This window comes from Rhinolophus ferrumequinum, chromosome 2 (genome assembly GCF_004115265.2).
Source record: "Rhinolophus ferrumequinum isolate MPI-CBG mRhiFer1 chromosome 2, mRhiFer1_v1.p, whole genome shotgun sequence".
Lineage (NCBI taxonomy): Eukaryota > Metazoa > Chordata > Mammalia > Chiroptera > Rhinolophidae > Rhinolophus > Rhinolophus ferrumequinum.
This window is the reverse complement of record NC_046285.1, coordinates 109,059,784-109,072,401: the sequence shown is the minus strand read 5'-3', so window position 1 is coordinate 109,072,401 and position 12,618 is coordinate 109,059,784. Positions and strand designations below refer to the sequence as shown.

Sequence of the window (12,618 nt, the reverse complement as noted above, 5' to 3'; positions counted from 1 at the left end):
CCAGATAGTTTGTCACCACTAGACCTGCCCTGAAAGAAATGCTCAAGGGAGCCCTGCAGGGTTGCATGAAAGGCCACTAGACAGTAATTTGAAGCCATAGAAGAAACAAAGACCTCAGTAAAGACAAATACACGGGCAATTACAAAATAAAATGTGGCTGTAACGGTGGTTTGTAACTCCACATTTGTTTTCTACATAGATTTAAGAGATTAATGCATTTAAAAGAATTATTTACGTTTGGGGGCACACAGGTATCATCAAAAACTGAAAAGAGGCAGGGAGGGTGCTGTGAAGGAACAGGGTTTTCATACGTTATTAAAGTCAAGCTGGTATAAATTCAGATCAATGTTATAACGTTAGGATGCTAAATGTAATTTCCCTGGTAAACAAAGAATATAGCTATAGAATACACACAAGGAGAAGTGAGAAAGGAACTTAAAAATCAACTCAACACAAGTGACGACAGTAATGCAGGAGCTGAGAGACCAAAAAACAAACAAAAAGCTTACAAGGTATATAGAAAACAAATAGCTAAATGACAAGAGTACATCCTCCTTATCAGCAATTACTTTAAATGAATTACAGCTCTCCAATCAAAGACAGAGGCTGGGAGAATGGATAAAAAAACACACGCTCTAATTGTATGTTGTCTACGAGAGACTCACTTGAGACCCAAAGACATGAATAGGTTGAAAGTGAAATAATGGAAAAAAATAGTCCATGCAAAATGCTAACAGAAAGAGAGCAGGGTGGCCATACTAATGTGAGACAAAATAAATTTAAAGCAACAAGGTTACAAGAGACAAAAAAGGAGACAGAATCAGTACTCAGAAATTTCTCAACGAAACAAAGCCCTGGAACTGACGGCTTAACCAGTGAATTCGAGCCAACATTTAAGGAACTAATTCCAATCCTTCTCAGTTTTCCAAAATGCTGAGTAGGAGGGAGCACAAGGCTCAGAGAGCTCCCTGGTGAATTCTAGCAAACATTTAAGGAAAAAATTATACCAGAATTCTCTACGAAAGACTGCTCTTTCATAGGACAGAGGCAGAGGGAATGCCTGTGAGGCCAGCATTACCTTGATAGTAAAGCCAAACACACTATAAGAAATTAAAACTACAAACCAATATTTCTTATGAACATTTATGCAAAAATCCTCAACAAAATACTAAAAAATCGAATTCAATAGCAGATTAAAAGGATTATACAGCACGACCAAGTGGTGTTTATTCCTGGAATGCAAGGACAGTTCAACACAGGAACATCAATATAACATACACCACGTTAACAAAATGGAAAAAAAAATCACGTCTTCTCAATCGATGTAGGAAAAGCACTTGACAAAATTCAACACCCTTTCATGATAAAAACATTCAACGTAACTAGGATTAGAAAGAAATGACCGTACATGACCATATTATGACCATACATAATAAAAGCCACACATGAGTAACACAGTGGAAATCACAGTCAACAGTGACAGACTGAAAGCTCTTCCTCTAGGAGCAAGGCAAGGATACCCACTTTCACCGCTTCTCTTCAACGTAGTATTGGAAGTCCTCGCAAGAGCAATTAATAAAGAAAATAAATAAATAAAAGGCATCCAAATTGGAAAGGAAGAAGTAAAACTATCTATGTTCACAGATGATATGCTCTTACATGTAGAAAACCCTAAAGATTCCACAAAAAACTGTTAAAATAAATTTAAAAATTCAGCAGAGGATACAAAGTCAACATACAAAAATCAGCTGCATTTCTACATACGAACAGTGAACAATCTGAAAAGGAAACTAAGAAAACAATTCCATTTATAATACCATAAAAAATCAAAAAAGAAAATAATTAAGAGTTAACTTAACCAAGAAGGTAAAAGAGTTGTACAATGAAAACTACAAAAAATTGCTTAAATTAATGGAAATGCATCCATATTTATGGATTGAAAGACTTATTTAATATTGTTAAGATGTCAAAAGTGCCCACAGATTCCATGCAAACTTTATCAAAATTCCAATGACTTTTTTTTGGAGAAAGAGAAAAACCCATCCTGAAATTTATATGGGATCTTAAAGGACCCAAGAATAGCCAAAACAATCATGCAAAAGAACAAACCTGGAGGATTCACACTTCTTGATTTCCAAACTTACTACAAAGCTACAGGAATCAAAAAAGAGTGTTACTGACATAAAAACAGATATATAGTCCAATGGAATAGAGAGCCCAGAAACAAACCCTCACATATACAGTGAAATTATTTTTAACAAGGTTGCCAGGACCATTCAGTCAGGAAAGGACAGTCTTTTCAACAATGGTGCTGGGAAAACTGGACACCCACATGCAAAAGAATGCAGTTGGACACTTACTGAACACCATATACAAAAATTAACTCAAGATGGATCAAAGACTTAAAGTAAGCCCCAAAATTATAAAACTGAGAAGAAAACATAGCACAAAAGCTTCACAACATTGGATTTGGCAATGATGTTTTAGACAGGACACCAAAGGCACAAGTAATAAAAGAAAAGACAAATTGGACTAATTTTACAGACATTTCTCCAAAGAGAAATAGGCAAAGAGCCAATAAGCACATGGAACTATACTCGCTATCACTAATCATTAGGGAAACGCAAATCAAAACTAGCTTCTAGATGCTGTTTAAGTGGAAGACTAGGAAATGTCAAAACTGCATCTGAAGAGCTGAGAACACAATGGAGTCTATTGGTGTGCTTGTCACCTCAGCGAAAATGCCAAAGATCGCTCTGCTCGTGATGGGCTCCATGCCTGCTGTGCCCAAGTAACTGTGCACCCCCACTCCTGTTGCTGAGCGCCTCCAGACTCATGTGCGTCACCTCCGTCTGTAACGCCCCCCACGAGCCCCTCACTCACACGCATCACCTCCGTCACCCATCCCCGCACCTTGCCACGCGCCTCTGCACTCAAGCGCATTTCATTTTTCACCAGGAGCAGCTCAGACTCCAACTGCCTCTGGCAGACAGCAAGCACCGACGTCACGCTGTCGTGGTGGTGGAGACCTGCATGGTTCAATGTCACCAGGGCTTTGGCAGGCTGCACCTCACCCTTCCCTGGGCTCTACAATAACAGAGAAAACAATGGTGATGCTGTAAGATGACGCTGAGCACGCGCACCGCGGAGGTGCGGGAGGCCAGCTGCTGGGCTGCCGCCGGCCCAGGAGCCCGGGAGCCCAGGTCCGGCCACCTGCTTGGCCCACAGCAGGTCCAGAGGGCCGGCGTGGGTGGTGGGTGGCAAATCCTCCAAGTTGTACTGAAAAGCCAGCTGGAGCTCGTTCCCAAAAGAAATGAACTTGAAACACCTTACACTGGAAATGCAGGATAAAAGATGACCCACTGGATGAGAGCTCAGGAGGATGGGTTAGGAGGAAGCCTAACATGGTGACCTGCCCGTCACCGGACGTTCCCTATCAAAGAAAGATGAGTTTTAACAAGCTTAAATAACGCAAAATGATAATAAGCTTAAACATCTACAAAACACTGAAACCCAGTGCATCTCAGTGCGGACGTGTGTTCTGACTTGAGGTTCTATGGGCCCTAAACGGGCCAGGGCCCCAGGCCAGAACAAAGCCACAGACTCGCCTCTCCTGCACGGCACCAGCCACCCACTGGGAACTGCGTGCCCCTGGCTCAGCACAGGGAGGAGAATGGTTAGGATGAAGAGAGACGGAGCAGGAGAGGAAGGGAAAGGATTCTGTTCCCTTCACAGAACACCCAGTCCCTCTGTCCCAGCTCCAGCCACAGCCACCGCGTCACTGCTGCCAGGGTCAGGGATCCTCCAGGCCCCACGCCCTCTGACCTCGGTGCACACAGCCTGCACCTGTGGGGCTGCAGGGGCCCAAGCCCACCTGTGGGCCACGGTCATGGCCGTGGGAGGCCTCGGTCAGCTGCCTGCTGCCCACGTCACGTTCCAGCTCTTCCTCACAGAAGGCCTCGTCACCCCCGGACACCAGTCGCTGGGCACTACCCTCCCCAGGGGAGGGGGCGGGAGCCCGGCACGCCTGCTGCTTGTCCAGCTCTTTCTGGCACTTCTGGAAGTGCAGATTCAGCGCCTGCAACTGGCGGCTGAGGTGTACGCACTGAGCTCGGAGCCGCTGCAGCTCAGGGGGCTCGTGCGCGGAGCCTGGGTGCTGCTGTTCCAGCGAGCGGCGGATGCAGGCAACAGCCGACCGCATGGCCTGCAGCTCGGCGCAGTAGGCCGATGTTCGTCTGTGCAGAGCCTCGATTTCCAAATCCCTCTGGGCAACCGCCCAGTCCTTTGCTTTCAGGGCGGCCTCAAGCTCTCGGATGTGGGAGGCCGCACCGGGCTCCGGCTGGGCCAGCTGCCTTGCGGCAGCCTCCTCCACGCTGCGCAGGCGCTGCTGCAGGGCCTCCAGGGCCTGGCCGTGCCGGTGTTCCTGATCCGCCAGCAGCCCGCTCAGGGCCTCCCTGGACGCAAGCGCAGCATGCAGTTCGGCCTGCAGCGCGGCCTGGGTCTCAGGTCCGCCCCTCTGCGGGCACAACAGCTCGCATTCCAGCTCACTCTGGAGGTCCTGGGACGGGCCAGGACCGCGCTCCCGCTCCGCGGGCCCGCAGAGGGACAGCTCCCTCTGCAGCCTCTCGATGACCTCATGCAGTCGCTCGATTTCCTCGGCTTTCTCCTCCTGCAGCCGCTCCTGGTTCTCCTGCAGAGTCTCGATAATGGATTTCAGCTCCTTGACTTCTGAACTGGTGCTAGGCATAGCCTGAAAAAAAGAGCCCGTTTCAGAGGCAGGCACCGTGCCAGCCCCACACGGCCTGATAGCTCTCAATCATTCTGCACAAGTGGGGACTTGGTAGCTTGAGCAGATAGTGTCACCAAATGAGCTGACACTTGGAAAAAACCCCAAATGCTGCACCCTGACTACTTCAAGTTTCTCAAACTGGTCAAGAGGAAAGCCTGGTTGCTACCCAATCCGAATCCAGAGGAAGCTCCAACTCGGTCACTTGTCACTCAGAGAAACCTTCATACTGATGTTTTCACCACCTTTTAAATGTGTATTTAGTTATAACATTGAAATAAGTGTGACTTGTTTGGTTGTCCTAACGGGCACATTTAGATTTTAGGTGCCACTCTAACACTAGAGTAAGGAAGTGAGGAAATCGGGCGAGGGCATGTGCGTGATGAGGACTGTGAACGAGCCGGGCCATGGCATGCACGCACAGTGTGTAACATGTAGGGACGGCCCCACACAGAGCTCAGTGCCACACCAGGCACGCAAGAACACTTTTACTGTTTTGTCTAATAGGAAATGCTGTGCTAGTTCATCTAACCCTCAATAATTCTAAAGTAAGAAATGTTGGTATTCCTACTTTAAACATGGGACAATTGAAACTTAGATACTAAATATCTTGCCACGACTATAGAAAGATAGTAAATGGAAGATCAGGACTGAAATCTGTGTCAACATAGATCCAAACTCCATTGTCTTGAGATCACATCACCAGTAGTGACCAAAAAGGGAAAACTTCTAACCAATCTGTGTTTTAGTTAACAATCAGCCCATTTGTTATAGTCTAGTGCTTTGGTTCCTGAAAACTGACAGTTTCGTAACAACTCTTGGTTTCACTACTACTACTTAACAATTGCTTTACACGCATATTCAAATCTGGCCTACAGTTAAAGCAAAAATAAAAAACAGATTCACATGTAGTTTGGATAGTATCAGCTACACAGGACCCACACATTTAGCATATCTGAATGCCATACGTTACAGTTAGCAAAAGACAATGCGTTGGTGCGAAGTGAGACCCTCAATCAGCTCCAGGCCCCCGCCCCCCAGCGCTGAACGCTCCAGGCTGTGTCCCCCACTCATAGGCAGCTGAGGGGGATTTGGGGTAATTCTGACTGTGTACGGTTTGTGCTTATTCCCTTACTGCACTAAATACAGAGATGAAAAGGTATGTACTACAAACAAAACAGCCATAATCACAACACAAATATTACATTTAAAATACTGAAGCCAGCACATGAGGGTGGCTTCAAAATGGTAAACACTAAACTCTAAAGTAGGTCCTCCCAGACACAGTGCAGTTGGGGCAGGCGAGGGAGCAGCTGGCAGCGAAAGGTCAGGGCTCCCAGGGGGCGAGCACAGCTGCAGGCTGGGGAACGGAGACAAAGAGCGACCTCGAGCCAAGAGCACACGGCTCCGTTTCCCACAGGTCCCATCAACAGGCAGAGGCCACCAGATGGGGGAGAGCCCTCTCTCAGGCTGTGCCCTCAGGCGGCACAGCCAGACGAGTGAGGCCCAGGAGAAGGGGCAGCGGTAGCCAGGACTGTGGCGAGTGACAGAGAAGCCAGGAAGGAGAACCCCAAACTCCGTGTGTTGACAGCACCCACAATCGACCGCAACAGGCAAGTTGGAGCACGCACGTTGAGCCTGACCACCACTAAAACAAAAACCTCAGCCCTCGGCAGAGTCAAGGTCCCACAAGATAATCTGCAGAGTATCAAGGACACAAGTCAAAATATTCAAAATGCAAAAAATCAACAACATGAGATCAATTCTGAAAAGACAACCAAGTACAACCACCCTGAGATGACAAAGATGCTGGAACGAGCAAAACAAGTTAAAGTAGAGGTTACGGTTGTGTTCAAGAACATAAAGGAAAGTAAGTTCAAGATAAACAAGAAGACAGGAAATCTTGCTGGATGGACAGAGACTATAGAAAGAAACCAAAGTGCTAGAACTAAAAATTACAATGGGAGAAACTCACTCAATGGGCTTAAGAAAATCCTGGACATGACAAAGCGCACAAGCTTGAATAGCCATAGACATTATCCCACCAGAGGAAAAGAGGAAAAAAATACTAAAAATGCACACAGCCTCAACTACCCAGATGAAACGTAAAGTTACGGCATGTTTGTAACTGGAGCTCCAGAAGAGAGAGGGGGGCCAAAACAAACAAACAAACACACAAACAAACCTCAATAATGGCCAAAAATTTCCCAGTATAAAATATTATTTTGAAAACTACTGTAACCACTAAGGAAATTTAATCCATAATTTAAAACGATGGTAACTTGCCAGGCCCAGATGGTGTCACTCAACATTTAACAAATAAATAATACCAATTCTATACAATCTATTCCAGAAAACAGAAAAGGGAACAACTCATTCAATGAGCCCAAAATTATCGATGAGAAAACCAGACAGGCATCACAAGAAAACAACAGACCAATATTCCTGATGAATATCGATACATAAATTCCTAATAAAACCCTAGTAAATAGAGCCCAGCAAATAAAAAGGAACTTAAACCACGGCCAAGTAAGATGTATCCCAGGGAGCCAAGGCTGGTTCAATAATGGGATCAACGCAATCCATCAGGAAGAAAAATCACATGATTGTATCGATGATGCAGAAAAAGTTGACTTGACAAAATTCAACACTATTCTTGATAAAAAATTCTCAGTAAACAAGGAATAGAAAAAAATTTCCTCAACTTGAGGAGTATCTTTTTTTAAATGTACAGCTAATACTACACTTAATAGTGAAAGACAGTTTTCCCACGAGATATGAAACAAAGCAAAAATTTCCACTCTGACCTCTGTTATTCAACATAGTACTAGAAGCGCCAGCTAGCTCATAAGGCATGAAAAGCATATAGATTGGAAAGGCAGAAATTAAACTCTCCCTATTTGCAGATGACATAGCAGTCTACACAGAAAATTCCAAAAAATCACAAATAAAAAAATAATCCCCAAAACCTTGAGTGAACATCAGAATGCCAGGAGGGCCGGTTTGAACGCGGATTTGGCAGGTCGGGGGTGGGGCCTGAGAACTTGCATTCCCGAGGTGACACTGATGCTGCTGGCCCGGGACCCACTTGGAGAACCCCTGGCCTGACGGGTAAAAGTGTGTTGCTGGTGCCAGACAGCGTGGCTTTGCCGTGTGACTCTGCTGCTGACTGGGTCCACGACAGGAACAAGCTACTCGTCCACTCTCTGCCTCAGTTTCCACATCTGTAAAACAGAATATTACCACCTACCCCACATAGCAAATACCATATAAGTGTGATCTAAAAAGGAATTGCGTCAAGTGGGGGAAGAAAGAAAAGGAGGAAAACGCTGCCACCACTCTGAGTGTCCTTCCTTACTCTCCGTCCCCCCGCCGCTGAGCTGGAGAGAGTGAGAGCCTAGCCCTACTTAGGGAACTTGTGGTGGGCACAGGCCCTGACTCCCCTGGCTGAGAAGATCTCAAGCATGAATGGTCAATGAGCACGTGAAGGACGCTCAAGGTCACCGTCCAATGAGGAAATAAATCCAAGTTAACACTAAGGCTGTACCAGTACACACCTGCCAGAACGGCTGAAATGAAACACACTGACCAGAGCTTGTGCTGGTGAGGACATGCTTAACTGAAGCCCTCCTACACTGCTGGGGGGATGGGGAAAGGGGAGCAAGTCTGCAAAACGGTCTGCTGGTTTCTTCACAGTTAAGCTCACACATGAATCAGTCGTTCAACTCCTGGCTATTTACCCTAAAAAAATGAAAACTTATTTTCACACGAAAGCCTGTACATGATGTTCCCAGCAGCTCAATTCATAATTCCAAAACCAAAACAAGCCAAACACCGCTCAATGAGTGACTGGGTAAACAAAGCTTGAAACAGCAATCAATCAAGGGACGAATTACCGACACATGCAATGGGTGACTGGCAACCCATCACACCCCGTGCTGGCACAGCATCCTGGAAAGGGCACACAGCACAGGGCTCAGTGGGTACCAGAGGCTGGCAAGGGCATCACAGGGACACTTCGTGAGGCAGGGACTGGTCTGTCTCTCGACGGTGGTGGTGATTACAGGACCAAAAGCATTTTTCAACACTCATATAACTGTATACCCAAGCGAATTTTACTGTAATTATTTTTAAAAAACGTTTAAAGTTTACAGATAAAAAGACTGTCTAAAATCAATGACCTAAGGTTCCACCTAAAGAAGCTAGCAAAAGAAGAGCAAAATAAGCGCAAGGTAAGTAGAAGGAATCCAATTAAAAAAAAAAAGAATCAGGGGCGGACAAGTGGCTCAGTTGGTTAGAGCATGAGCTCTGGGCAACAGGGCTGCCGGTTCAACTCCCACATGGGCCACCGAGCTGCACCCTCCACAACGAATGAAGTCAATGAGCTGCCGCTGAGCTCCCGGGTGGCCAGATGGCTCAGTGGTTGGAGCATGTCCTCTCAACCACAAGGCTGCCAGTTCGACTCCTCGACTCCCACAAAGGATGGTGGGCTGCGCCCCTTAGAACAACGGCAACTGGACCTAGAACTGAGCTGCGCCCTCTATAACTAAGATTGAAAGGACAACAACTTGACTTGGAAAAGTCCTGGAAGTACACACTGTTCCCCAGTAAAGTCCTGTTCCCCTTAAAAAAAAAAAAAAAGGCATCAAAATAGACCAAAAACTAAGAAAACGAGTGTAATGCGGAGACTCAGCTCCCGCTCCCCGCACAAGAACGCAGGACATGGTGAGGCCAAAAAGGAACAATGACAGACCCATAGACAGGGGAGTCATGCCCTATATTCTCGCTGGCGGCCAGTCAAGACACAAAAGCAAACATCCGCCAGTACCCCAACGTGGGGTCTTCCTGCACCCATCTCATTAGCAGCTGGGTGAGACAGGAAGTAGGATCCACACGATCCGCAATCTGCCATTCGTGCTTGCTAACCCCACTTCCTAGCCACAATCCACCGCCCGCTTCTCTGCCAAGCAACCAACACCCTAGCTAGCCACGGCTGTTATATTAGTGGCTAATGGCTAACCGGTAACAGCTGATGGCCACCCAGCCACAGTGGATGGTCATCTAATAACCAAGCCAGCACCTTTCCACGGGAGGCCGAGAGCCTGGAAACCGCTCTCTGGGACTGTCCCCACAAATAGCAGGGCCAAAAGTCTGGTAAAAACATCAAAAAAAAAAAAAAAAAAAAAAAGACAAATCCTTAGCTAAATTTCAAGAAAATGAGAAAACACAAATTCACCATTATCAGGAATGAAAAAGGATCATCAGTGCAGAACTTAGAGATACTGAATGTGTTAATAAGGAAATCGTTAATGAGGAAAGATTATAAACTCCTTTACACCAAGAAATCTGACAATTTAGATAAAATGCACAAGTTCATTGAAAAATAAACTTATCAAAACGAACACAAGATGAAACAGAAATCCAAATACCCCCTATGGCATTAAGCAAACTGAATGCATTATAGACACTGGGCCAGATGGTTTCATAAAGAAGAAATCACATCTATGTTAAACAACCTCTTTCAGAAAATAGAGAAAGTGCGAAAACTTCCAAACCATTTTATAAGACCAGCAAAACATTCACACCAAAAACTGATAAAATATAACAAAAAAGAAAATTACAAACTGATACCACTCATGAATACAGTTGCAAAAATCATAAAGAAAAATCAGCAAATCAAATCCAATGCTATATTAAAAGGGCAGTTCATCACCACCAAGTAGGGTTTATTGTAGGAATGCAAGGTTGGTTAACCGTCAAACATCACTCAGTGAAATTAATCCTGTTTGTAGACTCAAAGAGAAAAATAATATAACTATTTCAAAAGATTTAGAAAAAGCAAACTAGAAATAGAAGGTAACGTCCTCAATGTGATAAACAACATCTATGAAAAACCTCCAGCAGACATCACACTTAATGATGAAACATCAAACACTTTCCCCCAAATAAGGAAAAAAGCAAGTATGACAGCTCTAACCTGTTTTATCTAACACTGTCCTGGAAGTACTACACATTGTAATAGGGAAGAAAAAGAAAAAAAGACAACAATCAAACAGAAACAAAACCATATGTACTTGAAGACATCGAAAGCCCTATGAATCAAACACTACCAGTGTATGTGAATTTAGCAAGGTAACAGAATACAAGGTTAATATACATACATACATGTATATGTGTATATATACTCACAGCAAACAATTGGATAATGAAATTTTTTAAAAAGACCATTTACAATAGTGCAACAAACCTAAAATACTTAGGCATACATTTACCAAAAGATGTTCAAGACCTCTTTATTGAAAACTGTTGAATAAGGGGGAAAAAAAGAAACAACACTGATGCATGTATTAGAGTCAACAACAAAGGAAGGAAAATGCATAGTGTGAAGGTGTTAGGATGTCAGGGAGCTGCTGGAGGAGGAGGTGCAGAGAAGAAATAACCCTACCCATACTCACAGAGATCTTCACAATGAGTGACGGAGACAGAAGCGTTCAGGTTTCCCAACAAACCTGAAAGATACTACGATTCTAGAAAATGAAAATCTTCACTGACATAAAATAAGGGTAGAAAATGTATGAAAATATGGCTTCCTTCAAAGAATTAGAAACCTAACAAGAGTCAGTCCTACAAACAGTATTTTAGTTTTATTTCTTATAGCAAAGCAAAAACATCGTCCACGCCTTTACAAAAAATCAGAAGTTGAATTGCAGAAAACAAAGGATGTACAGATTTGTTTGTACACATATAGAAATGAATAAAATCTCAAAAGAAAACATTTGGGACTGTCTTTATAAAGCTGTCTATTCTTAAAATCTTGTCCTTATCACATAAACTATTTTTATTATTTATGACATTTTAATATGTAAAATGATACTCACTTGGACAGTTCTAGAGCACTAAGGACAAACAACAAATACAACCGCCTTTAAAAAAATTAGTCGGGCCGGCCCAGTGGCTCAGGTGTTTGGAGCGCCGTGCTCCTCACGCCAAGGTCGCTGGTTCGATTCCCTCATGGGCCAGTGAGCTGTGCCCTCCACAGCTAAGATTATGAACAACGGCTCTCCCTGGAGCTGGGATGCCGTGAGCAACCGGAGGTTGGTGTGAACTGCTGTGGGCTACTGTGTGCCGCCATGAACTGCCGGTAGCCAGCGTGAGTGGCCAGCAGCCAGCATGAGTTGCTGTGTGCTACCATGGGCTGCTATGTGCTGCCATGAGTGAACGGCAGCCATCATGAGTGGCCAGCAGCCGGTAAGAGCTGCCGTGAGCTGCTGTGAGAGGCCAAATGACAACAGGCGACCTACTGGGATCTGTGTCCTACACAACTAGACTGAGAAACAACGGCTTGAACCGGAGTGGGGAAGGGAGGCGGAAGAAAGTGGGGGAGGAAGTTAGTCACTTCAATAAATGGTGTTGTGGGGCGGCTGGTTAGCTCAGTTGGTTAGAGTTCAGTGCTCTTAACAACAAGGTTGCCGGTTCAATCCCCACATGGGCCACTGAGAGCTGTGCCCTCCACAACTAGACTGAAACAACTACTTGACTTGGAGCTGCTGCGTCCTGGAAAAATCACACTTAAAATAAATCTTTTTTAAAAAGTTAAAAAAAGAAAAAAGTGATTGTAGTTTAAAAAAGAAAGAAAATGTTTTAAATAAATAAATAAATAAAACATAGGGGCGGCCGGATGGCTCAGTTGGTTAGAGCACGAGCTCTTAACAACAAGGTTGCCAGTTCAATTCCCGCATGGGATGGTGGGCTGTGCCCCCTGCAACTAAGATTGAAAACAGCAACTGAACTTGGAGCTGAGCTGCATCCTCCACAACTACATTGAAGGACAA

At 44.8% G+C, this 12,618-nt stretch overlaps 1 protein-coding gene across 6 annotated transcripts in view; it reads right to left on the bottom strand.

The window, feature by feature from the left end:
* Nucleotides 1-12,618, bottom strand: part of PCNT (pericentrin) — an 87,997-nt gene that overhangs the window by 34,978 nt on the left and 40,401 nt on the right. For 5 of the 6 annotated variants that reach the window (XR_004421122.1, XM_033087997.1, XM_033088006.1 and 2 more), the window contains 2 exons: nucleotides 3,875-4,750; nucleotides 2,914-3,087 (listed from right to left, as the gene is read on the bottom strand). Coding sequence is in view for 5 of the 6 variants with exons in the window: in XM_033087997.1 (XP_032943888.1) it covers nucleotides 2,914-3,087; nucleotides 3,875-4,750 (1,050 nt within the window). In the remaining variant the exon portion in view is untranslated. The remainder of the gene's footprint in view (nucleotides 1-2,913; nucleotides 3,088-3,874; nucleotides 4,751-12,618) is intronic. The other variant, XM_033088012.1, reaches the window with a different exon arrangement.